This window comes from Syngnathus acus, chromosome 21, assembly GCF_901709675.1.
Source record: "Syngnathus acus chromosome 21, fSynAcu1.2, whole genome shotgun sequence".
In the NCBI taxonomy this organism is placed as follows: Eukaryota; Metazoa; Chordata; class Actinopteri; order Syngnathiformes; family Syngnathidae; genus Syngnathus; species Syngnathus acus.
In genome coordinates, this window is record NC_051105.1 from 13,248,780 (window position 1) to 13,275,509 (window position 26,730).

Consider the following 26,730-nt stretch of genomic DNA (forward strand, 5'->3'; position numbering starts at 1 on the left):
TTGCTTGCACAGTGCTCCTTGAGATGTTTAAAGCTTGGGAAATCTTTTTGTATCCAAACCCGGCTTTAAACTTCTCCACAACAGTATCTCGGACCTGCCTGGTGTGTTCCTTTGTCTTCATGGTTCTCTCTGCGCTTCAAACAGAACCCTGAGACTATCAAAGAGCAGGTGCATTTATACGGAGACTTGATTACACACAGTTGCATTCTATTTATCATCATCAGTCATTTAGGACAACATTGGATCATTCAAAGAGCCTCACTGAACTTCTGGATTGAGTTTGCTGCATTGAAAGTAAAGGGGCCGAATAATATTGCACGCCCCACTTTTCAGTTTTTATTTGTTAAAAAATGTTAAATTATCCAATAAATTTCGTTCCACTTCACGATTGTGTCCCACTTGTTGTTGATTCTTGACAAAAAATTTAAATTTTATATCTTTATGTTTGAAGCCTGAAATGTGGCGAAATGTTGAAAGGTTCAAGGGGGCCGAATACTTTCGCAAGGCACTGTAACTGTGTCGTCAGCATATAATATGATTTGAGTTTGTTTGCATATGTTAGGCATGTCATTGATGTACATAATGAATAATAATGGGCCCAGTATGCTGCCCTGGGGAACACCAGTGGGAGATGGTAATGGAGTAGATGTGGCCTGACCAATATTAACAACCTGGATTCTATCCGAGAGGTATGATGAGAGCATAGTTAGCACTGAGGGGGAGAGATGAAAGGAAGCTAGTTTGTTATGGAGTATTTGGTGATTAACTGTGTCAAAGGCTTTACGGAAATCTACAAAGACTGCTCCTGTGATGTGGCCTTTATTAAGAGAAGTGCGTATATATTCTGTGAGTAGTAGCTGTGCAGATAGTGTAGAACGAGCTGATCGGAAGCCAAATTGTGAGTTGTTGAGAAGGTTGTTTGTTTCAAGATGTTCTATAAGTTGTTTTGACAGGGTTTTTTCTAAAAGTTTTGATATTATAGTCAACAAGTGGGACACAATCGTGAAGTGGAACGAAATGTATTGGATAGTTTTGTTGATTGATGATGTGACCCACTCGAAATACATCGTCACTCGGGCTAACTGGAAGCCGTGGCTGACTGGGGCTGTCCTCAGGCTGCTGAGGGCCAGGGACAAAGCCTTCAGAGCGGGGGATGAGGCTGGCTTGAGGACAGCGAGGGCCGACCTGTCCCGGGGCATCAAGGAGGCGAAAAGGGCGTTCTCTTGCAGGATTACCGCCCACTTCAAGGACGCACGGAGCCTTTGGCAGGGCATTCAGACCATCACGGACTACAAGCCCGCGCCGCAGAGCTGTGAGGGCGACATCCGTCTGCTCAACGATCTCAATCGCTTCTTTGCTCGCTTCGACGCTCAGAACAGCACTTGCCCGCTGAAGGCCCCTCCTCCTCCACAAGAGCAGCCCCTGTGCCTCTCTGCTGATAGCGTGAGGAGGGCGCTTGCCGCTATCAACACTCGTAAGGCGGCGGGCCCTGACAACATCCCGGGTCGAGCGCTGAGGGACTGCGCTGGGGAGCTGACGGGTGTCTTCACGGACATCTTCAACATTTCCCTGCAGCAAGCCGTCGTCCCTTCGTGTTTCAAGGCTGCCACCATCGTACCTGTCCCGAAGAAACCTGCCCCGTCCTGCTTCAATGACTACCGCCCCGTGGCACTGACGCCCATCATCATGAAGTGCTTTGAGAGGCTTGTCATGGAGCACATCAGATCCATTCTACCCCCCACCATAGACCCCTTCCAGTTTGCGTACCGAGCCAAACGGTCCTCTGAGGATGCCATCTGCTCGGCTCTCCACTCGGCCCTCACCCACCTGGAGAGTAGGGACTCGTATGTGAGATTGCTGTTTGTGGACTTCAGTTCTGCCTTCAACACCATTGTGCCACAACGACTCATCTGCAAACTCGCCAAGCTGGGCCTCAGTACCTACCTCTGCAACTGGCTACTGGACTTCCTCAGTCAGAGACCTCAGGTGGTACGTGTTGGCGACAAGATCTCCGCCAGCATCACGCTGAGCACGGGGGCCCCCCAAGGCTGCGTGCTCAGTCCGCTGCTCTTCACCCTGCTGACGCATGACTGCGCTGCAACCTACAGCGCCAACCGCATGGTGAAATTTGCTGACGACACGACTCTGGTGGGTCTCATCACCGAGGGTGACGAGACTCAATACAGGTTGAAGGTTGACCTTCTGACCACGTGGTGCAAGGACAACAACCTCCTGCTGAACGTCAACAAGACCAAGGAGATTGTTGTTGACTTCCGGGAGGGTCACACCCGACACCTGCCGCTGACCATCGACGGTGCTGTGGTGGAGAGAGTGAGCAGCACCAGGTTCCTGGGGGTGCACATCAGTGAGGATCTCTCCTGGTCCACCAACACCGCATCACTGGCGAAGAAGGCCCAGCGCCGCCTGTACTTCCTGCGGAAACTCAGGCGAGCGTGTGCTCCTCCGGCCGTCATGACTACATTTTACCGTGGCACCATTGAGAGCGTCCTCTCCAGTTGTATTGCTGTTTGGGGTGGTAGCTGCACTGTTTTGCTCCTCTTATTTATTTATTTGTTGTGTTATTTGTTTATTTATTATTTATTCATCACTCTTATTATTCATTGTTTGTGCCTTCTTGTTTTTTATTTTGTGTTGTTTGCTTGTATGTATGTCGTGTACTATGTCTTGTCACCGTGGGATAGTGGAAACGTAATTTCGATTTCTTTGTGTGTCTTGGCATGTGAAGAGGTTGACAATAAAGCAGACTTTGACTTTTTTTTTACTTTGATATAGGTGGGAGGATTGATATGGGACGGTAGTTGGATAGGGTTGTTCGGTCGTCTGATTTAAATATGGGGGTAATTTTTGCTTTTTTCCACGCAGTCGGAAATATGGAATGTCTTATGCAGAGATTCATTAAATGGAGCATTAGGGGCAGGAAGCTACTGGCATGGGTTTTGTAAAAGTCTGTGTTTAGTTGATATATGTCTTTGGCCTTTGAGTTATTGAGTGAGCTGAGAATACTGGATAACTCTGAGAGCGTAATCTCAGAAAAGGTTAGCTTGTCTGATGAGGGAGTTATAGGTGTGGGTGGAGACGGAGGATCAAAGTGTTCTGTCAGTTCTTTAATAGAGGTGATGAAGTCATTATTAAATGCATTTGCAATCTGTTCCTGATCAGTAGTGAGTGTATTTTGTAAAGATATTTGTAAGTTGTTGTTTGTATTTGCATGAGTTTGCCCAGTGATGGATTTTAGTGTCTGCCAGAGGATTTTGGGGTTCGTAGCGGCCTGAGTGATTTGCTTCTGGAAGTAAGTGGTTTTAGCCGTACTTATCTCTAAAGTGCATTTATTTCTAAGATGTGTGAGAGCTGTTTTATTTTCAATAGTTTTTATCGACCTATACAATTTCAGTGCAGTGGTTTTCTGTGCGATTAAATTGAGAATATCAGAGTTTATCCATGGTAATTTATTCTGTCGTAGACTGAGTTTTCTGGTAGTAGTGTATTTTTTCCGTATGGCTTCTATACGATTCTGGAAATCTGCTAAGATTTGTTCTGGGTCGGTGAGTGCTAGTTGATTGCTCCAATCAATATTCTTTATTTCGGTTTCATACTGTGGTAGCTTAGATCTTGGTATATTTGAAATAGTGCACTGTTGATGATTTTTCCGAGGTTTCGGGTTTTTCCTAACTGTGTATATGAGAGAATGGTCTGATACAGCTACGTGGATGACTCCTGATATGCTATATTTTGCGGGTTGATTGGTGAAGATGAGATCAAGAATAGAGCTGCGAGTGTGACACATTCTCGTTGGTTCTTTTATCAGTTGGTGGTGTCCTAATTTTTCTGCCATGCTTTTTAGAGGTTTGGATGATTTGTCTTTGTAGTCTAAGTTCAAGTCGCCAATTATGATATATTCCTTTGTTTTTATATTTTTTATAATATTGGATAGTCGGACGTCAAGCGCAGCGCGTTCGCTTCTCTCCCGGGGGGGGCGGCTAGTGTGACGTCAAATCAAACGCTGCGCGTTCGCTTCCCTCCCGGGGGGGGGATGGGGGGCTAATCGGACGTCAAGCGCTTTGTGTGGCGGGCTCCATCTAGTGTGGAAACTGAGAAGTGCTCAAGCTGTTGTGCGGGCCACATTCAATTATGTTTTCAGAATTTGCTGCGGGCCAATAAAAACTGGACCGCGGACCGCAGTTGGCCCGCGGGCCGTAGTTTGGACACCCCTAGTATAGGGGATCTTGTTGGCGGTGCAATGGGCCTGGAGCCAGATGTGTAGATCACGGATCCGACTGAACTGGGTGTCGGTGAGTCGTGGAGATGGAAAGGGGCCGGAGATAATCTTCATTACCAGTTGCAGAAACGGTGGAGATGAGTGTGCGAAAATGTTGTGTGAGCGTCTCTGACTGCTGGCGTTTGATGTCATTGGTCCCGATGTGTATGATGACAGTGGAGATCTGTGGACGGTGAGCTGTCAGTTGGGGGATGCGGGTGTTGATGTCGAGGACCTTGGCTCCGGAGAATGAGTGGGTCTCAGCTTTGGGGAGGGAAACGTGGCGTACCATTGAGGATCCAATCACCAGCACAGAGGGGACGCGCGTATGGGTGGGTGGACAGTTTGGTGCCGGCAGGGCTGCGGTCCGTGTCCTGTCAGATTGCTGGTGGCTCTGAGCGTGGTGTGGTGGGAGGGGTCGGGGAAGTGAGGGCTTGAAAAGGGGGTGACGGGGAGGGGGTGGGAGGAAAGGTGGTGGGTAGCGGGGGGTTCGGAGGAGAGCTGGTCGAGAGTGAGCTGGCCAGTGGCGTGTTAAAGCGTGTGGCAGAGAAGATGGTGGGTAGGGAGGGGTAGGGAGGAGAGCTGGTCTACAGTGAGCTGGCCAGTGGCTTGTTAAGGCACGCGGCAGAGAGGACGGTGGGTAGGGAGGGGTAGGGAGGAGAGCTGGCCTGCGTTGAAATGGCCAGGAGTGTGGCTGGAATGGTGGTGGGTAGAAAAGGGTGGGGCGGGGGTTTTGGCATCGCCGTGTCTGCCTAGGAGGTGGGTTGTGGATGGTGGATGCTCTGCTGGTTGTCCTGCCGTCAGCGGGCCAGGTATTGGGGAAGGCTACAGTAGGGGGGGCGGGGTTGGCAAGGGTGATGGAGGTTGATGAGGGGAAGGGGAGAGTACTCTCGGTACTTCCCAGGGGGGCTGTGGCAGGGGGCGTGGAAGGGGGGGGGCGAAGAGGAAGGTGTGGGGGTAGGGGGGCAAGGAGGGCCGGGGGGGGTTTGAGGCGGATGGCAAGGGGGAGAAGGTGCCTGAAACAGCGCACAGCGACCAGTCTGTTCCAATAACTTCTCCCAGTTTGGGGGGAGAGAGGACCGCTTAGGGTTGGGGGTGTAAGTGAAAGGCTATTGGTGGTTTGAGGGTGGAGGAGAAGGAGCTTCTTGGCTTCTTGGCCCTGGGTGAGTGGAGACGAGCCTCCTTCTCAGCCAGGAGCCTGAAACGGTTTGGGTGTGTGGGGACGTCACCTGAGGGTGAGGTGCTGATGCGTGAGTCCCATCCCCCCCTCTTGCGGTTGACGTGCGGTTCTATCCAGAGCTCTGAGTGGCGACGGGCTGTGGAGCAAGGGCTCTGCGGTGGCTCCTCCACTGCAGCAGCATTGCAGGCTTGTCGCACCAGGAGCAGGGTGTCAGCTTGGGTTGGATCTTGGAGGAGGGTGGAGGTCAGGAGGGAAACTTGCTTCTGTAGGTTGAGGAATCCATGGGACAGCTCGGCCAGCGTGAGGTGGTCCGGGGGTGATGTCCTGACAGACATGCTAGTGTTAGCATGCACTAAGATTGGGCCTCTTGAGTTGGATTAGCTTGCCAAAAATCACAGCTGGGCTGAAGTAGCGTGGTGGTAGCTGTGCCTCTGTAGTCCAGTGGTGGCAACTGTAGGCTGCAGCAGCCTGGTGGCTTATGCAGCCTGGGGGTAGCTACTGGAAGCTACAGCGGCCTGGTGGTAGCTGGGCATCTGTAGTCCGGAGGTAACTACTGTAGTCTACCGTACCCTGGTGGTAGGTAGCTGGGCCTCTGCAGTCTGTAGTCTGGTGGTAGCTGCTGCAGGCTTCAGTAGCCTGGTGGTAGCTATTGGCTGCAGTAGCCTAATGGTAGCTGGGCCCCTTTAGTCTGATGGTAACTGCTGTAGGCTGCAGTAGCCGGATGGTAGGTGGGCTGCTGAAGCCAGGTGGCAGGCTGCAGCAGTCTGGTGGCAGTTGGGCTGCTGTGTAGGTTGATGGTGGCTAGCACGGCTAACAGATAGCAAGGCTAGCAAAGCTGGCTAGTGCTAGCAGGCCTGCTAGCATACCAGAGCACATGCTCCAAAAAACATAAAAACATAAAACATAAAAATTTGCTAAACTGTTTGGCCACACTAGTTTGGTAGTCCTGCCCCAATGGGTGTGATGTAATTGATTAAAAAAATTTTCCATGTATAATGCGCCCCCATGTATAATACGCACCCTAAAAATGGCATGTCGATGCTGGAAAAAAGACTGTACCCATGTATAATACGCACCCAAATTTTGACTTTTTTTTTTTCTTTTTTTTTTTTAAAGTCCCAATGATCGTCACACACGCATCTGGGTGTGGTGAAATTTGTCTTCTGCATTTGACCCATCCCCGTGTGATTTTGATCCATCCCTTGGGGGAGAGGGGAGCAGTGAGCAGCAGCGGCGCCGCGCTCGGGAATCATTTGGTGATCTAACCCCCCAATTCCAACCCTTAATGCTGAGTGCCAAGCAGGGAGGCAATGGGTCCCATTTTTATAGTCTTTGGTATGACCCGGCCGGGTTACTTAAGTCCGTAAACGTAAAATTATTTCAGAAAAAAGATCATCTTTGGGAACAACCGGATGTTATTCTGCCGGTCAGTATCACTGCGCATGCAGTAGCAAACTCGATAGCGAAGAAATATGTGAGACTCTCAACGGGATCACCAATATTTGAGTGATGTTCCAGTTATTTATCACAATTAGTTTACCAAGTCTGTGTTTTGAGTTCCTCCAATAAACCCTGGTCCAAGCTGCACTTGGTCGCCCCGCTCCTTTCCACACTCCATCCGTGACAAGATTTTCTTCAAAAATTGTTGTACCATGATTTTCTTAAAAAAAAACAAAAAAAAAAACAATTGTACCCATGTATAATGCGCACCCCAGATTTTAGGACAATAAGTTAGTTAAATTTTGCGCATTATACATGGAAAAAAACGGTAATAGAAAACGGAGAAAACTCAACAGAGTAATAAAATAACCCCCAAACAGATCATAAAATTATCTCTGCAGCACATGTAGGGATAGATTAAACTTTTCTACAATTTTGGAGACTCCAAGTACACAATAAAATGAATATAAAAGCTAACAAAGTGGATTTTCCATGATACGTCTCAAAACAGTAAAGCTGGTCCAACATTGTCTCTTATATGATAGGACTATTAAAAGATTATGTCAGTGCTACAAGTTCCCCCTGACAAAATAATTCAGAAGTGATTTGACAGTATTTTGGAACGTAGTTGCGGTGGACTTACTGACGCCCACTTTTTACATCAGCCTTACGATGTCAGTGAAGGAAGCTAAGGGATATCACCCTTGTTTTCTGACTTGCTTATTATACTTAGTCAACGTCCTGTTGTTTTGGAATGCACTATTTGTTGAAAGTTTAAGGCAGCTAAGATGCCCAATAGTAGATGTGTGGTAGTCAGGTGTCGCAACACGCCGAAAGAAAGGATCAACGTAGCTCGGAGACTTTCCGTGGACAAACAAACGGAGTTGGCCAGCCCGCTGTAGAGCGAGGAGGCCCTCCGTGGACCCCGTTAGCCAGCCCGCCGCTTAGCTACTTACTCACTTCAAGCTTGTACCGTATTTCCGGACTATAAGTTGCTCCGGAGTATAAGTCGCACCAGCCATCCATCCATCCATTCATTTTCTATACCGCTTGTCCCCACGGGGGTCGCGGGCGTGGTGGAGCCTATCCCAGCAGTCATCGCGCAGTAGGCGGGGGACAACCAGAACCGGTTGCCAGACGATCACAGGGCACACAGAGACGAACAACCATCCACACTCGCACTCACACCTAGGGACAATTTCGAGTGCTCAATTGGCCTACCAAGCATGTTTTTGGGATGTGGGAGGAAACCGGAATGCCCGGAGAAAACCCACGCGGGCACGGGGAGAACATGCAAACTCCACACAGGGAGGGTCCGAGGTGGAATTGAACCGGCACCCTCCTAACTGCGAGGCGGACGTGCTAACAGTGTGCCACCAAGCTGCCCCACACAGTCATAAAATAAATAAAGAAGAAAAAAACAAACATACAAGTCGCACTGGAGTATAAGTCGGGGGAAATTTATTTGATAAAATCTATCACCAAGAACAGAAATGTCATCTTGAAAGGTAATTTAAAATAAAAATAGAATAGGCAACAACAGGCTGAACGGTACGGTATGCTAACGTTAGATAAACACATAAACAAGGAACTGAGAATGTGCCTGACGTAACATATTAAGAGTTATTCAAATAACTATAGCATAAATAACATGCTAACAAGTTTATCGAACCATCCGTGTCACTCCAAATCATTAAATCCAACGAAATCTTCATCCTCTGTGTCACTTATAAACAACTCCGCTAACTCCGGAAGTAGAAGATGCAGCGCTTCCTCTTCTACGTCGCTTACGTCAGACTCATCGTCAGTTGCAGTTCCAATTATTCCACAGGCCTAGAGCAACCTCTTGGGGTTTAGTGTGAAAATCATATGTGAGATGATATAATGTGTTAATAATTTCACACATAAGTCGCTCCTGACTATAAGTCACGCCCCCGGCCAAATTGAAAAAAGATTGCGACTGATAGTCCGGAAAATACGGTTAATTCTATTTCTCATTCAAGCCTGTACTTTATGTTTCAGGCCTGCCAGCACACTAGCATTTACAACTCTATTTGAGTTGTATGAATTCAGACCTCTTTTCAGTCATTTTGAGAAGTGTAAAATGTGACAGGCATTGTGTTTGTATCTAAGTAACAGACCCTTGGACACGGAAATTGTTAGAGTGGTGCTCACTCTAACTTATTTTGCAAGAACCACACGGGAAACAGTATGCCCTTTTAAGCACTTGCAAGTGGAGAGACATCCGTCGCTGTGCATACAGTGATGATCGAATGAGGTCTGACTCAGGCCTCTTGCAAGAGCATTTTTATTGAGAGAAACAGGGTGGGGTGAGAGTGGGGGTGAGAGTGGACAGGATGGGGTTCAAGCCCCTGGCCTCTGGTCAAAGCATAGCAGGGGTGTTTTACGACGTTGTGTAAACAGAACAACTTTGATTGCTTCCTCTGCAGCTGGTCAATCAGTTCAAAAGATCTTAGCACTTTGTTCTACTACTTTTGTTAAGACAGGACACGTTTGGTTAATTATTACAGGTTACATTCCAACATAAGCATAGGATCAAACTAATCTATCAACCCTAACAGAAATGACGGTTAGCAACGTTACGCTAGACATCCCCATAAGCAATCTGGCATATCACTCAATCGCGAGTGGTAGATGCAAGTTGACAGCCCAGTCAATGACTTGACATCAGATACACAGCATTGTGCATTAAAATAAACCAGGGAGTTATTTTAGCAAATACAAGACTAGACACAAAAATTGAAGCACCAGATACTTAGCAAACTTTAGGATATTGCTCTCTTTACCCATCAAGACCTAAATGTAAGAGCCCCGGAGTTACACTTTAAGTATTACTGTACAAAATATTATACAAACTTAATGGTGCGGCTTGTCGGTGGCTATCTGAATACTTCAATTTTTGTTGTGAAAGCTAATGTGATACAACATAACATTGTAATTGGCAGTGATATGTGATGTTGGAACACTAATCATCTGGAATTAAAATTTGGAATCACAGCGAAACTACCCTGAACAAAAATCTAAACCTTAACAGTTTTGTTGTGTATGTTTTTGCATGTGTGGTCTCATTAATGAATGTGCAGCACGACCCAGCTACGAATCACAGCACCCGTAAAGAAAACCAGGATTTAGACAACTCATCTGTGGAGTGCATCATACAGTCATGCCCCGAAAAACTAAAACAAGGTAATTCACAGAGCCTACACTATAAACGTAACATTCTCCTAAAATGTAGTTTATGAGGTAGTTAGGTTAGGTACGTAGTGTGAGGTATGTTATGTGTTTGAAATACCATCTTTAATGTTTGTGAGGTGTGTTGAATCATTGGCGCATTACTTCTCAGTTCAGTGGTTCGCAAATTAGTATGTCTATGTCTCTGAATCAGTGAAAATGTATTAGAATTGTTTTTCTTCTGTTTACCTTCACTTGTCATGTTACAGAACCCCACACTTAAAGACAGGTATCCCATTTTTGAGTTTTTTTGTTTTTTACAACAGGAATATCATATATTCCTAACTGTTGGTGATTTCTCTTAAATATTGTGATAACCAGATCTGCAATACCTGTTTCCCGAGGCGTCAAGCTCTCATGTGACAGTGATCACCGTGACTCAAAAGACTAAGAACGATATGACAGCATGGTGTTTAGCAGTGGAAGAAGAGAGAGACCACATGCTTGACAAGGTGAGCTATCCTAAACATGCAGACACTGGAAAAAATGTTGATACCCTTTAAACAAAATTGTCACTGAATTTAAAGAAAGCAAAGAAAACATTTCTTAAATCCTTTTGTGACTGAACAGAAAATGTTCTTACACCATCCATTTCCTGTACCGCTTTTCCCCACGGGGGTCGCAGGCATGCTGGAGTCAGCAGTCAGCCAGTAGCAGGGCACACACAGGCGAACAACCATCCACACTCGCACTCACCTACGGGGAGAATATGTACACACAGAGAGGGCCAGAGGTAGAATCAAACTCACAACCTCCGAACCATGAGGTGGACGTGCTAAACAGTTCGCCACCGTGAGAAATTCAAGATGTAAGATCTATTTTGTCAACAAACAATGGGGAAGTGCAGTTGGGCCTTACGGTAGGCTTGAATGCCACAGGTCGCCAGTTATGGCAGCATAATCAAGTCGCAGGTGAATGTCCTCATTACCAACCGGAAAAGGCAGTCAGCAACGTTGTCCTGGACGGCCATGTGCTGGATGTCTGTAGTGAACTCAGATATGGCAGCAAGTTGGCATTGTTGCTGATCAGACCATGGCTTTAATGTCTTGGCCATGGCAAATATTTGTGGTCCACGAAGGCAGTGAACTGGTGGGCCTCCAAGAGAAACCAGGGGTTAAGGAAAAGGCCTAGGAGCACTCTGTCAAAGGTGCTGTACTACCTGTCATTGACACAGAGCTGCCTGCCACTGGTTGCCAGGTCCCACAACCCACTGCTCACACTACAATGTCTGACGATGTCATTCAAGTCGACAAACAAAAACGGCATGTCACACAGCATATAGTCCATAAGGCACTGAAATGTCTGTGCTGCCCCTTTGAGGCTGAGGCATCCACAGAAACTCAAACGTGCAAAGCTGTAATGACTGCTGTTTTAGGTACATCCTGCGGGTGTACTGGTAACTGATTGTAATCGTTTATCAAATGTACCTTGGAAAAGATGGTGGCCCCCGTCAGGTGGGCAGAGAAGTCCTGTATTTGCAAGATGGAATACCGGTTGGGGGTTGTGGCCAGTGTTCCCTCTAAACTGTGCAGCTGCGCAATTGCGCACTGGTCGCGCAGTCTCTGCGCACAAAAAACAAAAAAAGCACAAAATTCTGCATAAACTGATTGATTAATATCTAATGTTAGATGTAATCTAATCTAATTAAGTGGACGAATTATTTTCTTCCTGTGCCTTTTTGTAGTGTAAATCAGTAATTGACAGGTGTCCAGCCAATGATATGATATGGTTCACTTATGCTACATAAGCAATCATAGGATTGACAGTGCCTGAACATGTGTCCTGCCCATCTGTGCCGCGCAGGTTAGCTAGCTAACGACAGTGCGGCGGAGTCAAGCGATGCAAATGCTAAATTAGCTAATCATGGTGAAACGAATGAGCAGCCACACATCCACTCGCCAAGCCAAAATAAAGGAGATGCGGCAGTTCTTTTAAGATTGAATGGCTGTCGGAGTGTGTGCAAGTACAAGAGGAAACGGTGAAACTGGGTGAGATTTTCTCTTTTTCGAATGAGAAAGGTCTCCTCTGAAAAACATGTAGTGAACCCAAAGTGGCGGGCGAGTATACGGAGGGAAAAATATGGAAGGAATGGAAGTTGGCGTCACATTCAGCAGAAATGTCATTTGAAAGCAGTTGGAATTGTACAAAGACTCAAAATGGGACAAGGGATCGGTACATTATTGCGAGAGAGCGCAAAAGACCGACAGAAAAGGAACGAGCTGTCACACAAAACAAAATCCGACCCCGAGCAAGTTAAAGTTCTCATTGACAATATTCTATTTATTTTTTAAATCAGTCTGTCTGTCTGTCTGTCTGTCTGTCTGTCTGTCTTTAATCAATCAATCTGGTGTTGCACACAGTGGTCCACAGTGTGCACAGAGAGCTTGTGTGTTTGCACAGACACTTGAAAAATTAGAGGGAAAATTGGTTGTGGCATATTTTAGGTGACAGAAATAACCACAGGGCTGCCGACCGCCATCGGGTCATCATGTGCGAGGGGGAAGCCCACGTGCTGTTCGAGTGGCGGACTATACCAAGGAGTTTCATGGTAGCGAACTCCTCTTTGGCAATTGCAAGTTTGGCAGAGTTAAGGCCCTGCGCACGACTATAGACCGTTGGGCCTACAATGGTGATGTGGTGCTCCACGCCAAGCTTAGCTACAGCTGTCAAGAACGGAGAACGTGTGGTTTGGTGAAGTCATGGAACTCGGTGAGCAGGTATTCATACTGGTAGGTAGTCTATTTGATAGGCAGAGTGCGCCAGCCCCTCCAAGCATGCAGGGGTACATAGCAAAAGAGACCACATCAATAAGGTGGCAGTTTGTAACGTCCACAAGCAGATTAAAGGCACAGAGAGTCCGCGCCCATCACTGACGTTGAAACAGAGGCCATTTCAAAGTCCCAGCCCAAACGCTGTCTACAGAAACACACTTCCACATACCTGGTGCCATAGGTACGTAAAACGTGCCATTTGTAGCGTCTGTTTGACGGCCTTGTCTGCCAGCCATCGTGTCTACAGGCTTTGCCAGCAAGATCATGGGAGAGTCGAAAACAAAGAACAGCTGAACTTTTCTGCCTCACACATCAGCTTGGGCTCCTTCCCTGCCAGAGAGATAAGGTTAGATGTCTCTAGAGCCAGCTTCTGTATCCGGGGATCAGACCGCCAACATCCCCGCCTTTGGCTGACACCCAGCTCAAACCGCACCCGACCCCTTTGTCGCAGGTGGTGAGCCTATCGGAAAGGTATACACATTGTCCATTCAGGCTCCATGGTTGCAGGCCCGCCCGGCCACCGGGCGCTCGCCAATGAGCTCCACCTCCAGGCCTAGCTCCAGAGGGAGCTAGATCCGCGTCCAGGGAAGCAAAAACTACATCGATTTGTTGTATTCATCATAAGGGATCTTTTAAGCCATGCTTTGTCTGGCCCCTAACCTAGGACCTGTTTGCCATGGGTGACCCTGCCAGGGGCATAAATCCTCCAATAACGTAGCTCCTACGCTCATTGGCATGCGCAAACCCCTCCACCAAACTCATGTAGGGAACATTACATATAGTAGATTGGAAATTGATAACTGTGGGGTTCAAAAATAAAACTGCCCATCTGAAGGGCAGGTGCTTGAGCAAATACACAAAACTAAACTATGACCTTTGTAGTTTGTAGATGGAGCGAAGGAGATCTGCTTCATTCTCCATAGAGAAGGATTCTGGGCAGACTTCATAGATCCGTCCTCAGGCCTGGCGGTAAGACCATGTATAAACGAAACGAAACTAAACAGCATTTTATTAAAAAAGAGGCAATGCGTTGATGACAATATCAGGCAGATTGAGTAAGTCATTTTCATGCTATGTGAACTGGATGGAAGAGAAAATAAAGAAGCCACTTAGTCTCCTACTGTGTTCGGCCACGCTTTTTGACTTGTGAGTGACTGTGTAGATGAGGTGCTTACATGAACTTCCCCCTTTCTGAATCAAAAACAATCCTAGCTATCCGTAACACTGTAATAAAGCAATCATAAAGATCAAGTACTTATTATTATGAAACAACTTTAAATTGGTCATGAAAATTCATCAAATCACTAGCGCTAAGGTTTACGCGCTAGTCATTTAGCTTCGTATGGTCCCTATATCATCCATTTAAAATACTACTTGAAAATGTATTTATGATGAAAAAAAAAATGGGGTTCATGACCAAACTGTGTTAGACAGAAAGTCGCGTGGAGTCCAAGCGTATAAAATCGAGGTTCAGGTGGAGTTTGAAACAGTCATTCACCCTTGATGTACTTACTGTAGGCCTATAGCGCTATGAATGATGGCTGTTTCTTGAATTAATAATACATCAAGACACTTGCATCCCTCTCTAGTGCTGTTTAACAAATATTTTATGAACAAATACTTGTACAAATACTTATTTTAAACACTCTTACACCCCTGTCTGGGGCTGTTTGCGAAATAGTATCTGAGAACTTTGTTAGAGTGTTTCTCACTCTAACTTCTTTGCAAGAACCACACGCGCAACAGTTTGGCCATTTTACGCTTGCAAGCGGAGATGCCATCAGCACCCTGTGTGGCACAGAGATGCTTGAAAGCAGTCTGACTTAGACCTCTTGTAAGGGCATATTGATTGAAAGAAAACAGGGTGGGGGTTAGCGTAGACAGGTTTGGTGAATCCCCGGCATCTGTTCAAATCAGAGCAGGGGGTCTTAGCACTTTGTTTTACGATGTTGGGGGAAACAGAAGAAGTTTGATTTCTTCCTCTGCAGCTGGTCAAGCAGTGCAGCAACTGGTTAATCAATATAGTCTACAGTCACTGCTGTGCAATAACATCCTGCTCCCCACACCCTTTTTGAATTGTCTACGCTATTTGCACTCTGTGTCCTTTCTGCATCCATTTCAGCCTGGTCATCCTGGAAGAGGGATCCTCCCATCTGTGGTCTCTTCCCAAGGTTTCTCATTTCCCCTAGTTGGAGTTTTGAGTTTTTCCTTGCCCTTCTGGGAGTTTAAGATCATAGAATATTTGTCATTTTTCACACGTCCTGAGTGTTGTTAGTCACCTAAATGTTGAACAGAGGCTGTGATGTACCGAAGTCAAATTCCTTGTTTGGCACGCCCAAACATGGCGAATAAAAATTCTTGAATCTTGAATTCCAACATAATCATACGATCAAGATAATTTTTTCAACCCTAACACACGTATTTGAAGAAAGACTCTTGCCATCTAAAGGGGCTGTTTGACAATCATCTTTGAACACTTACACCCCTTGACATTTCCCAGGAAGGGACTGTTTGACAAAAGAATTACTCATCCAAAAAAACCACCTACTTGAACAGATATCTATTTGAACAAATAATTTTTAAAACACTCTTTCACCCCTGTGGCTTCTTTATATAAAGACGTAAAAATTGTTCTTTCTGGCATTTACTGCAACACACAATATCGTGTAACGACAGTACATCTAAAACACAAATCCCAATCCTCCTGCTCAGAAGTTTCAACAATCTACCCCTTGGAGGTAGGCTGAAGTGTTTCTATTCAAAGAAGGTATTCCGCTCACCTTATTTTTAGGCCCAATCGAACATTTCCGTGAGGATGGCGGCGAAGGAAAAGGAGCAGCGAGCATAAGACAAAGTGAAAGAGGAATTACACACAATGTAGAAGGCAGGAAATATCAAGCGGGTGACACAACCAACTCAATGATGTGCATCCACGATGCCTGTTCCAAAGTAAAACAGAGGCAAATCCCGGATATGTGTGGACCTTCTTTCGACACAACCCTGCCCAAAAACCTGACTTTAGGCTTAGTTCACATTTCTTAGGACTTAGTTTGACACTGTCCTTCTGGTACCTTTGCAAAACTGTCCTCAGGTGTTCAACATGGTCCTGACGACTTACTGTGAACTAAGTTCTCATCAAGGTAGGGTAGGCAAATGTCATCCCGCAACCCCCACAGACACTCCTCCATGCATTCCTGAAATATGGCCAGGATAGAACTAAGGCCAAATGGGATCCGCACCCACTGGTATAGACCTCAAGGCGTGATGAATGCTGTTAGTGGCTGACTTTCTTCATTCAAAAACCCTTGGGTGACCCCTGATCAAGCACTGTAAACCACGAACTACCCGTCAGGGTATCAAGCATGTCTTGTATCCAGGGAATTGGGTGTCTGTCAGGTGCTGATTAAGTTCGCGGTAGTCTACAAGGAGTTTAAAGTCTCCCGATTTCTTTCTTACACGCACTATTGGTGAAGAGTACAGGGACTTTGATTTCGTGACCCAACCCCGGTTGATTAAATCCTGCAGATAAGATTTTACTTCCTGGTGTAGGGGTTTTGGGACGCTAATGTATGTTTTTTGGACTGGTGTATTATCATGAAGGGAAATGTGCATGCGGAGAGTAGGAATGCTGCCGACATCATTTTCGTCTTCACCAAATGCCCTGCAATCTTCCCAGAGCATTTCCCTCACTACCTGTTGCTGCTCGTTAGTTAAATCGTCTAGCACAGTGGTTCTTAACCTGGGTTCGATCGAACCCTAGGGGTTAGGTGAGTCGGTCTCAGGGGTTCGACAGAGCCTCCACTGAGGAGGTCCAAACAAACCTGATTTATCCTGTAAATTCTATTTTGCCAGTATGTAATTTGTTGTGAGTTCATGCTGGTTGGTTTTGTTCTTTGAACAAGGTGATGTTCATGCACAGCTCATTTTGTGCACCAGTAAAAAATATCCATGTCTTGAATTTAAAGAAAATAACTTTTCACCAACTAGGGGTTCGGTGAATGCGCATATAAAACTGGTGGGGTTCGGTGCCTCAAACAAGGTTAAGAACCACTGATCTAGCATTATCGTAGGGTCCCAAGTTTCACTAGTGTTATTGGGAAAAGATGATGAAAGTTCGAGGTCTGCCTTGTTTTTATCAATTTTTGGCTGTAGGCTTAGAATGCAACTCCTACATAGGTATATAAAGGCCCATTTCCAGCAAGCATCCCTCCAGTGTTCTAATGGTTCATTGTATTTGCTAATTGTGTTAGAAGGCTAATGGATGATTAGAAAACCATTGTGCAATTATATTAGTTTTTATGTAAGTAGTGTAGGTAATAAATCATTGTGATTAATAATCGTGATTATGACATTGATCAAAATACACTGCTCAAAAAAATTAAAGGAACAGTTTTTTATCAGGGTATGGCATGAATTCAATTAGACTTTTCTGATAAGGTTTTGGTCAGGTAGGTGGCAGAAGGGGTTGTTAATCAGTTTCAGCTGCATTGGTGTTGATGGAATTAACAACAGGTGCACTAGAGGGGCAACAACGAGATGGTCCCCAAAACAGAACTGGTTTTGCAGGTGGAGGCCATTTCATGTTCCTCCCTCTTGATCTTTTTTAACAGTTTTTCCACAAGTGTTGGCTTTAGCTAGAGTCATTATCACGACTGGGAACATGAGGCGATATCTTAACCCTCCTGAAGTTGCGCAGATTGTCCAACTCCTCCAGGATGGCACATCCATGCGTGCTGTTGCAAGAAGATTTGATGTCTCCCCCAGTACAATCTCCAGAGCATGGAGGAGATTCCAGGAGACAGGCAGTTACTCTAGGAGAGCTGGACAGGGCCGTAGACGGTCCTCATTCCATCAGCAGGACTGATATCTGCTACTTTGTGCAAGGAGGAACAGGTTGAGCACTGCCCGAGCCCTACAGAATGACCTCCAGCAGGCTACTGGTGTGAATGTCTCTGCCCAAACAGTCAGAATCAGACTTCACGAGAGTGGCCTCAGGGCACGACGTCCTGTAGTGTGCCCTGTGCTCATTGCTCAGCACCGTGGAGCTCGATTGGCATTTGCCATAGAACAGCAGAATTAGCAAGTCCGCCACTGGCGCCCTGTGCTTTTCACAGATGAGAGCAGGTTTACCCTGAGCACCTGTGATAGACGTGAAAGGGTCTGGAGAAGCCAAGGAGAGCGCTATGCTGCCTGCAACATCATTCAGCATGACTGGTTCGGTGGTGGGTCTGGGGAGGCATTTTCATGGAGGGACGAACAGACCTCTACAGGCTAGAGAACGGAGGTCTGACTGCCATTAGGTACCGGGATGAAATCCTTGCACCCATGGTCAGACCCTACGCTGGTGCAGTAGGTCCTGGGTTCCTCCTGATCCACAACAATGCCCGGCCTCATGTGGCAAGAGTATGCAGACAGTATCTGGAGGATGAAGGAATTGACACAATTTAATGGCCCTCACGTTCACCTGATCTAAACCCGATAGAACACCCCTGGGACATAATGTTTCGGTCCATCATACGCCGCCAGGTTGCTCCTCAGACTTTACAGGAGCTTGCTGATGCCCTTAGACAGATCTGGGAGGACATCCCACAAGACACCATCCGTCGTCTCATTAGGAGCATGCCGTGACGTTGTCAAGCATGCATACAAGCTCGTGGGGGCCACACAAGATATTGAAAAGAATTTTGAGTTGCAGAAATTGAATTTAGGCAAAATGGACGAACGAGCCTGCCACATCATTTTTTCACTTTGATTTTTGGGGTGTCTATATACTGAGCCCTCTGTAGGCTGAAAACTTTTATTTCCATCAAAAGATGTGGCATCCTTTTGTTCCTGAGACATTAAACTGTCCATATCAGTATAGATATCAAACTTTTTCTTTTCACCATTGAAGTATGATGTGTTTTCAAAGTGTTCCTTTAATATTATTCGGCCCCCTTGCGCTAATACTTTGTAGCGCCACCTTTTGCTGCAATTACAGCTGCAAGTCGCTTGGGGTATGTCTATCAGTTTTGCACATCGAGAGACTGGAATTCTTGCCCATTCTTCCTTGCAAAACAGCTTGAGCTCAGTGAGGTTGGATGGAGAGCGTTTGTGAACAGCAGTCTTCAGCTCTTTCCACAGATTCTCGATTGGATTCAGGTCTGGACTTTGACTTGGCCATTCTAACACCTGGATACGTCTATTTGTGAACCATTCCATTGTAGATTTGGCTTTATGTTTTGGATCATTGTCCTGTTGGAAGATAAATCTCCGTCCCAGGCTCAGGTCTTTTGCAGACTCCAACAGGTTTTCTTCCAGAATGGTCCTGTATTTGGCTCCATCCATCATCCCATCAATTTTAGCCATCTTCCCTGTCCCTGCTGAAGAAAAGCAGGCCCAAACCATGATGCTGCCACCACCATGTTTGACAGTGGGGATGGTGTGTTCAGGGTGATGAGCTGTGTTGCTTTTACGCCAAACATGTCGTTTTGCATTGTGGCCAAAAAGTTCGATTTTGGTTTCATCTGACCAGAGCACCTTCTTCCACATGTTTGGTGTGTCTCCCAGGTGGCTTGTGGCAAACTTTAAACGAGACTTTTTATGGATATCTTTGAGAAATGGCTTTCTTCTTGCCACTCTTCCATAAAGGCCAGATTTGTGCAGTGCACGACTGATTGTTGTCCTATGGACAGACTCTCCCACCTCAGCTGTAGTTATCTGCAGTTCATCCAGAGTGATCATGGGCCTCTTGGCTGCATCTCTGATCAGTCTTCTCCTTGTTTGAGATGAAAGTTTGGAGGGACGGCCGGGTCTTGGTAGATTTGCAGTGGTCTGATACTCCTTCCATTTCAATATAATTGCTTGCACAGTGCTCCTTGAGATGTTTAAAGCTTGGGAAATCTTTTTGTATCCAAATCCGGCTTTAAACTTCTCCACAACAGTATCTCGGACCTGCCTGGTGTGTTCCTTTGTCTTCATGGTTCTCTCTGCGCTTTAAACAGAACCCTGAGACTATCAAAGAGCGGGTGCATTTATACGGAGACTTGATTACACACAGGTGCTTTCTATTTATCATCATCAGTCATTTAGGACAACATTGGATCATTCAAAGATCCTCACTGAACTTCTGGAGTGAGTTTGCTGCACTGAAAGTAAAGGGGCCGAATAATATTGCACGCCCCACTTTTCAGTTTTTTATTTGTTAAAAAAGTTTAAATTATCCAATAAATTTCGTTCCACTTCACGATTGTGTCCCACTTGTTGTTGATTCTTGACAAAAAATTAAAATTTTATATCTTTGTTTGAAGCCTGAAATGTGGCGAAATTTTGAAAGGTTCAAGGGGGCCGAATACTTTCGCAAGGCACTATATATATATATATATATATATATCCCGTATTTATTCTAATTATCGCCCATATTCTAATAATCGCCCAGTGTGTTAGCGATGACATAAATAAAAAACATTGATACCTCTAATTATCGCCGATGCTGCTAAAAATTCCCCCCCAAACTTACGTTTTCCTCCGCGACCGCATGCCGACGTCATTGCGCAAGTTTAAATATGACTGATTTGACAGCACGTTGAATGTCCCCTTTAAATTGTTTTTCTCCATAAACTATGATACAATTACACTCGTCACTCCGCTACAATATCCTCACACAATTACGTTATCGGGGCGTGCACTCGAACAAGACGATCGCGATAACATGACGTGCGCAACATGTGATTTGCGACGGTAACGTGTCGCATCGATGGAGCGTCAATTGACGCACCCCGCTGTTAGAGGTAGATCAAAACAGCCGCTGTTCTAGTGTTAAGAACACCAGTGAGATGCAGGTATTGCACTACACAAGGAAAATATACACATTATCGCCCATTTCAGTGCCCCTTGGCGATCGGACAAAAAGTGTTCTCTATTAATCGCCCACCCCCCTTTTGGACATAAACCTTCTCTAATTATCGCCCTGGGCGCTAATTAGAATAAATACGGTATATATTTATCATCGGCCCCCCCAGACCCCCGGTCGGCCCCCCAGACCCCCGGCTACTTTTCAGTGTTTTTTCACATTTGCGATTCTCACCCTGGTGAATGTGTCACGGCTCCGCTCTTGCGGTGCTGACCGGCTGACGCACCCCGGCAGCCCACACATTACTGCCGTTGTCCCGGCTGTTTCTGCACGGTGGTGCATTTTTCCTTCATGCGTGGGTGTGTCACGTCTCCGCTCTTGCCCTGCTGGCCTATGGCATCACACGCCGTCCGCGCTAGACCTCTGAGGCGCGTGTCGCATCGGGTAGTCGCTGATGGTGTAGGGGTGCACTTGTGTGCTTCGATTCCTGCATTTGACGTGCAAACAGGACAATCTAATCGGGAGTGACAAGCACACACTCGGCTCTACTCTGCTTGGCGATTGAAGAGCAGAGACGTGATAGTGTGTGTGTGTGTGCGTGTGCGCGCGCGCGTCTGCGTGAGTGCGGGCGTGTGGGTGCGTGCGTGAGCTCGCTTGTGTGTAATGAAGTACAAGTCTGAGGTGCTGCCTATATGTTGACACAGACGGAATGAATAAAGTGCACGAGGCTGAGATAAAGTGTGCTGCACAAAACTGCTAAGCCAATCAGCTGCTAGGACACAGATCAACAAGTTCCCATTGGCCATTAGTGTCATATGGGCAGATAAAGCCCTGATCTCCAAGCTGCAAGTGCCGCAAAAAGCCGCAACGCATCGGGTGTAGGGGTGGACTTGCCTGTCTTGTTGCCTGTCTTGTGTGCTTTATTGCGTATGACGGTGTGAATGTGTGTACGTATGTGTGAGACTTAACAAAAAAAATCCGAATCTATCTGCAATACCGTGATTTCCCATGCATAATGCGCAAGATTTAACAAATTTATTGTCCTAAAATCTGGGGTGCGCATTATGCATGGGTACGACAATTTTTGAAGAAAATCTCCCTCGAAATAAAACTTGAAATCACCTTTCTTCTTGTTTGTTGTCAATCGCGCATCGCATTCAGCCATCCTGCCCAACACACTTAGTCAGTAAAATTCATAATTGACGACACATCGTTTGATGCGATGGTGCAATCCTTGATGGTGTGTTATTGTCAAATATTGTTTGTTTTTTAATCTCCATCGCAGACCGGATATCATATGGAGGCCGCCATGACAGTATGCGCAGAACGGATGCGCAAGACACGTCAGCTATATAAAGAGCGAGAGTTCAGTTCTCTACCTATTAGTTTCAATTCACTGTTTAATTAGCAGTTTCAATCAGCAAATAACAAAATGTGTATTACAGGTAATATTTTATTTCACAACACTTTGCCTTGTTCCTTTCTTCTCTGCTGTTCACTTCAAACACGCTCCATACAAACACAATGCTCTCGTATCAGACGCTTGCTCGATCACCTGCTCGTTTGCTGTCACAATGTACCCTACACAAATCCGAAATATTTCTTCGCTATCGAGTTTGCTAGCGCATGCGCAGTGATACTGACCGGCAGAATAACATCCGGTTGTTCCCAAAGATGATCTTTTTTCTGAAATAATTTGACGTTTACGGACTTAAGAGTCAAAATTTGGGTGCGTATTATACATGGGTACAGGCTTTTTTCCAGCATCAACATGCCATTTTTAGGGTGCGTATTATGCACGGGGGCGTATTCTACATGGAAAATTACGGTAATTGTTCACAAAAAATCCGTGATGGACCGAGCTTGCGATAGGTAAACCGCGCAGTAGCGAGGGATTACTGTAAAGCAGGTAAAATAATCTTCCCTGTCTGACTAAAAACTGTTTAAATAATACAAACATTTCAAGTTGGTTTGACAGTTTTGCTGAATGGCATACCAGTTTAATAACACTTATGCATGTATATTTTCCGAGCATAACATGAGTTTTCTTGTGTATGTAATTTCCCTCTTTCATTTAATTCACTCGCTTTTTTTTCCTCCCTAGTTTTTTGGACCTTACACAAACAAGACATTGTTTGAGACAGACGACAGGTACCGTCTTCTTGGCTTTCAGATTGAAGACCTGGGTTGCTGTAGAGTTATTCAACATCCTTTGTGGGGGTCACATGTGTTTGTGGGAATAATATTTACCAACGCACCACCCAGCAACCTTAATATAAAGAATTGTCATGGCTTTTAAACACAAGTCCATATGCTTTTTTGTAATCGAAATGTTCTTAGCTAAAATCTATCTACGGTTTGCGTGTTGGTATCATTATTTAGTGGACTGAATGTAATGCTTGCATGAAAACTTTAAAAGGTTGTTATTGTTTCACAATAAAATCTCAAATTAAACATTTTTGTCCTGTAATATTTAAAATAATTTTTCCGTATCTGTCAAATGCATACCGGATTTTCCAGACTATAAAACGCACCTGATTATAAGCCGTCTCAGCTAAAATTAGGGGGATTTTTTTTCTTTCACATATAAGCCGCATGTTTACACAAAAAGGATTGTCAGGGAAGAGATGGTTATTTGTGGACGCATACCTTTTATTAACATAACGTTTATTGACAGTGATGAAGGAGCTCTGCAAACATACAAACCTGTATGTTGGCGCCGCGATAGTGGCGACACGTTTGCAGCAGCTCCGTCGACTCGTCTGTATATTGTCTCGTTTTATGTTCTTTTTTACTCTTTTTTTTTCTGTCTCTCAGTACTGTGTTTTCTTTTTTTACCGGGCAGAAACATGTTTGCAAAAACAGTGAGGCTGGCCCTTTTATTTGTCCTATTTTTCACCTGGTTCATCACTCCAGCATTCACCGAAGCAGGCAGTAAACGCTCCATTGTTTACACCCGTGGTCAGCTGTTAGCCCTCTGTAGCCAAGGGAAGCTAACAGGCTACAAGCCCAATGTTTCCCCCGAGCTGAAGAGGAGGAAAAGAGGACAACGCTCGGGTGTTATGTGCCGGAAAAAGAAACGCCGCTTCAAGCCCACACTCCCCACCATCATCACCGGGAATGTGAGGTCCATTTGCAATAAGATGGATGAGCTAACGGCGCTAGCACGGCACCAACGGGAATACAGGGAATGTAGCATGCTGCTTTTCACGGAGACCTGGCTAACGGAGCAAACACCGGACTCTGCCGTCGCTCTGGACGGATTCAACCTGATAAGGGCAGACAGGACACGAGAGAGCGGTAAGAGGAAAGGAGGGGGGCTTGCTGTGTTTGTGAACGATAGATGGTGCAACCCTGGGCACATCACTATCAAAGAGCAACTCTGCAGCGCGGACATTGAGCTGCTAGCCGTTAGCTTGAGGCCACACTACCTGCCGCGGGAACTCTCGCACGTTATCGCGATAACTGCGTATGTTCCCCCAAATGCTAATGCCGACGCAGCCCGCGATGTCCTGCACAGCAGTGTAAGCAGGCTGCAAACACAGCATCCACATGCCCTCCTTCTTATTACCGGGGACTTCAATCATGCCTCTCCTTCATCCACACTTCCAACTTTCAGCCAATATGTCACCTGCAGTACCAGAGGGAATAAAACACTGGACCTTTTTTATGCCAACCTTAAGGAGGCATATACATCATCCCCCCTACCCCCCCTTGGAAGATCTGATCACGATCTGATCCACCTTCTCCCCGTGTATCAGCCTCTGGTGCACAGGCAACCAGCAGTCACCCACACCAGACAGATCTGGTCGGAAGAATCTCTGGAGACTCTTCAGGACTGTTTTGAGACCACGGTGTGGGACGTGTTCTGTGAGGACTACGGGGACGACATCGACGGTCTCACCAGCTGTGTCACAGACTACATTAACTTTTGTGTAGACTCCACCATACCCACCAAAACAGTCAGAGTTTTTGCAAACAGCAAACCTTGGATCACCCCTGAGATCAAAGACCTGCTCAGGGACAAAAGGAGGGTCTTTAAATCGGGAGACAGGGACCTGCTGAAAACGGTGCAGAGGGACTTGAGGAAGAAGATCAGGGAGGGGAAGAGCAACTACAGGAGGAGGATGGAAGACCAACTGCAGCGGGACGATGTCAGCGGGGTCTGGAGGAGCCTGAACACCATCTCAGGACGTAGCAACTCCAGACCTGCGCTGGACAGGGATCAGGAGTGGGTGAATGACCTGAACCGGTTCTTCACCCAGTTTGAACAACCATCCACTCCTCCCCCCACCCACCCAGCCCTGCTGCAACTTCCCCCGACTGGAGCCTCTTCTGCTCCGAGGACTCTCACCTCAACCCCGCCCCCTGCTACACCCCCTCCAAGACCCCCCAGCCCATTCTCAACTCCACCGAACCCACCAACCATCTGCCCTGCAACCCCCCACCCCCCCCCCCCCCCCACTACCCCCCACCCACCCAGCATGGTGCTCTCCACAGCCCAGGTGGAGAGAGGACTGGCCAGGCTCAAGGTGAAGAAGGCGACGGGTCCAGATGGCATCACCTCCAGGCTGCTCAGATCCTGCTCCGGGCAACTGTGCAGGATCGTGGAGCACATGTTCAACATGAGCCTGAGGCTGCACAGGGTACCACAGCTGTGGAAGACGTCCTGCCTGGTACCGGTGCCCAAGTCATCTCGCCCCAGTGACTTCAACCACTACCGGCCGGTGGCCCTGACATCCCACCTGGCGAAGACCCTGGAGAGGCTGGTCCTCCACCACCTGCGCCCCCTGGTGAGCTCCTCCGCCGACCCCCTGCAGTTCGCCTACCGGCCGAGCATCGGGGTTGAGGACCCCGTCATCTTCCTCATGCAGAGGTCCCTGGCTCACCTGGAGCGGGCTGGAAGCACTGTGAGGATCATGTTTTATGATTTCTCCAGTGCCTTCAACACCATCCAGCCAGAACTGCTGGGGAACAAACTGCATCATGCTGGAGCCTGCCAGCAGCTGACATCATGGGTCCTGGACTTCCTCACAAACAGACCACAGTTTGTGAGGACAGGAGGCCGTGTGTCTGACACAGTGGTCTGCAGCACAGGAGATCCACAGGGGACCGTCCTGGCCCCCCTCCTCTTCACCATCTACACAGCTGACTTCACCCACCACACATCGACCTGCCACCTCCAGAGGTTCTCGGACGACTCCGCCATCGTCGGTCTCATTAACAACGGAGACGAGACGGAGTACCGAGGACTGAATCACAGATTCGTGGACTGGTGCCAGCAGAACCGCCTCCAGATTAACTCTGGGAAAACAAAGGAGCTGGTGGTGGACTTCCGCCGGCGCAAAGACCCCCCCTCGCCGGTGAACATCCAGGGAACGGACGTAGAGATTGTGGACTCTTACAAGTACCTGGGTGTTCACCTGAACAATAAACTGGACTGGACTGGTAACACTCAGGCCCTATACAAGAAGGGCCAGAGCAGACTCCACCTGCTGCGCAGACTGAGGTCCTTCGGAGTGAGGGACGGCCTCCTGAGGACCTTCTACGACTCTGTGGTGGCGTCCGCCATTTTTTATGGGGTGGTCTGCTGGAGCATTCATTTTATTACTCAGGTATTTCCAAAGCAAATGGATGGATGAATGATGATCACAATTAAGTATAAAGTCTCCTTTGTAATATATACTCCTTGTAGCATGTAATGATACCCAAAAAGAGGAGTTTCTTTGCATCGAAGTTTATGCAAAAAGCTCATGTAATTATGTTGTTGCCTTTTGGTGAAGTGAATGAGTGTTCCGTCTGTACGACTGGTCTTTGAAAGTACCCCGCTTCAACGGCAGAACGCGGATGAATTTAAAGACATCAAATGAGAATAATCCTTTCTAAAAATTTTAATTGACTGGCGCAAACGTGAGTTCTTCATGTTTTTATTGAAAACAACAGTGCTGACGCCGTACGGCATCGGATTTTCGCTTTCCAA

At 46.7% G+C, this 26,730-nt stretch overlaps 1 protein-coding gene and 1 long non-coding RNA gene across 6 annotated transcripts in view; one reads left to right on the plus strand and one right to left on the minus strand.

The window, feature by feature from the left end:
* mmadhcb (metabolism of cobalamin associated Db) overlaps window positions 1-23,208 on the plus strand; it is a 40,357-nt gene extending 17,149 nt beyond the window's left edge. For all 5 annotated transcript variants that reach the window (XM_037280671.1, XM_037280673.1, XM_037280672.1 and 2 more), the window contains 4 exons: window positions 10,001-10,103; window positions 10,470-10,600; window positions 13,802-13,888; window positions 22,855-23,208. In XM_037280671.1, the coding sequence (XP_037136566.1) occupies window positions 10,001-10,103; window positions 10,470-10,600; window positions 13,802-13,888; window positions 22,855-23,049 (516 nt within the window). In that variant the 3' untranslated portion in view covers window positions 23,050-23,208. The remainder of the gene's footprint in view (window positions 1-10,000; window positions 10,104-10,469; window positions 10,601-13,801; window positions 13,889-22,854) is intronic.
* LOC119139744 lies at window positions 1,948-16,771 on the minus strand. Its single transcript, XR_005101442.1, has 3 exons — window positions 16,646-16,771; window positions 6,011-6,016; window positions 1,948-1,959 (listed from the first exon to the last, which is right to left on the minus strand). It is a non-coding gene; the product is annotated as an uncharacterized LOC119139744 (long non-coding RNA).
* Window positions 23,209-26,730: the final 3,522 nt, after the last annotated feature.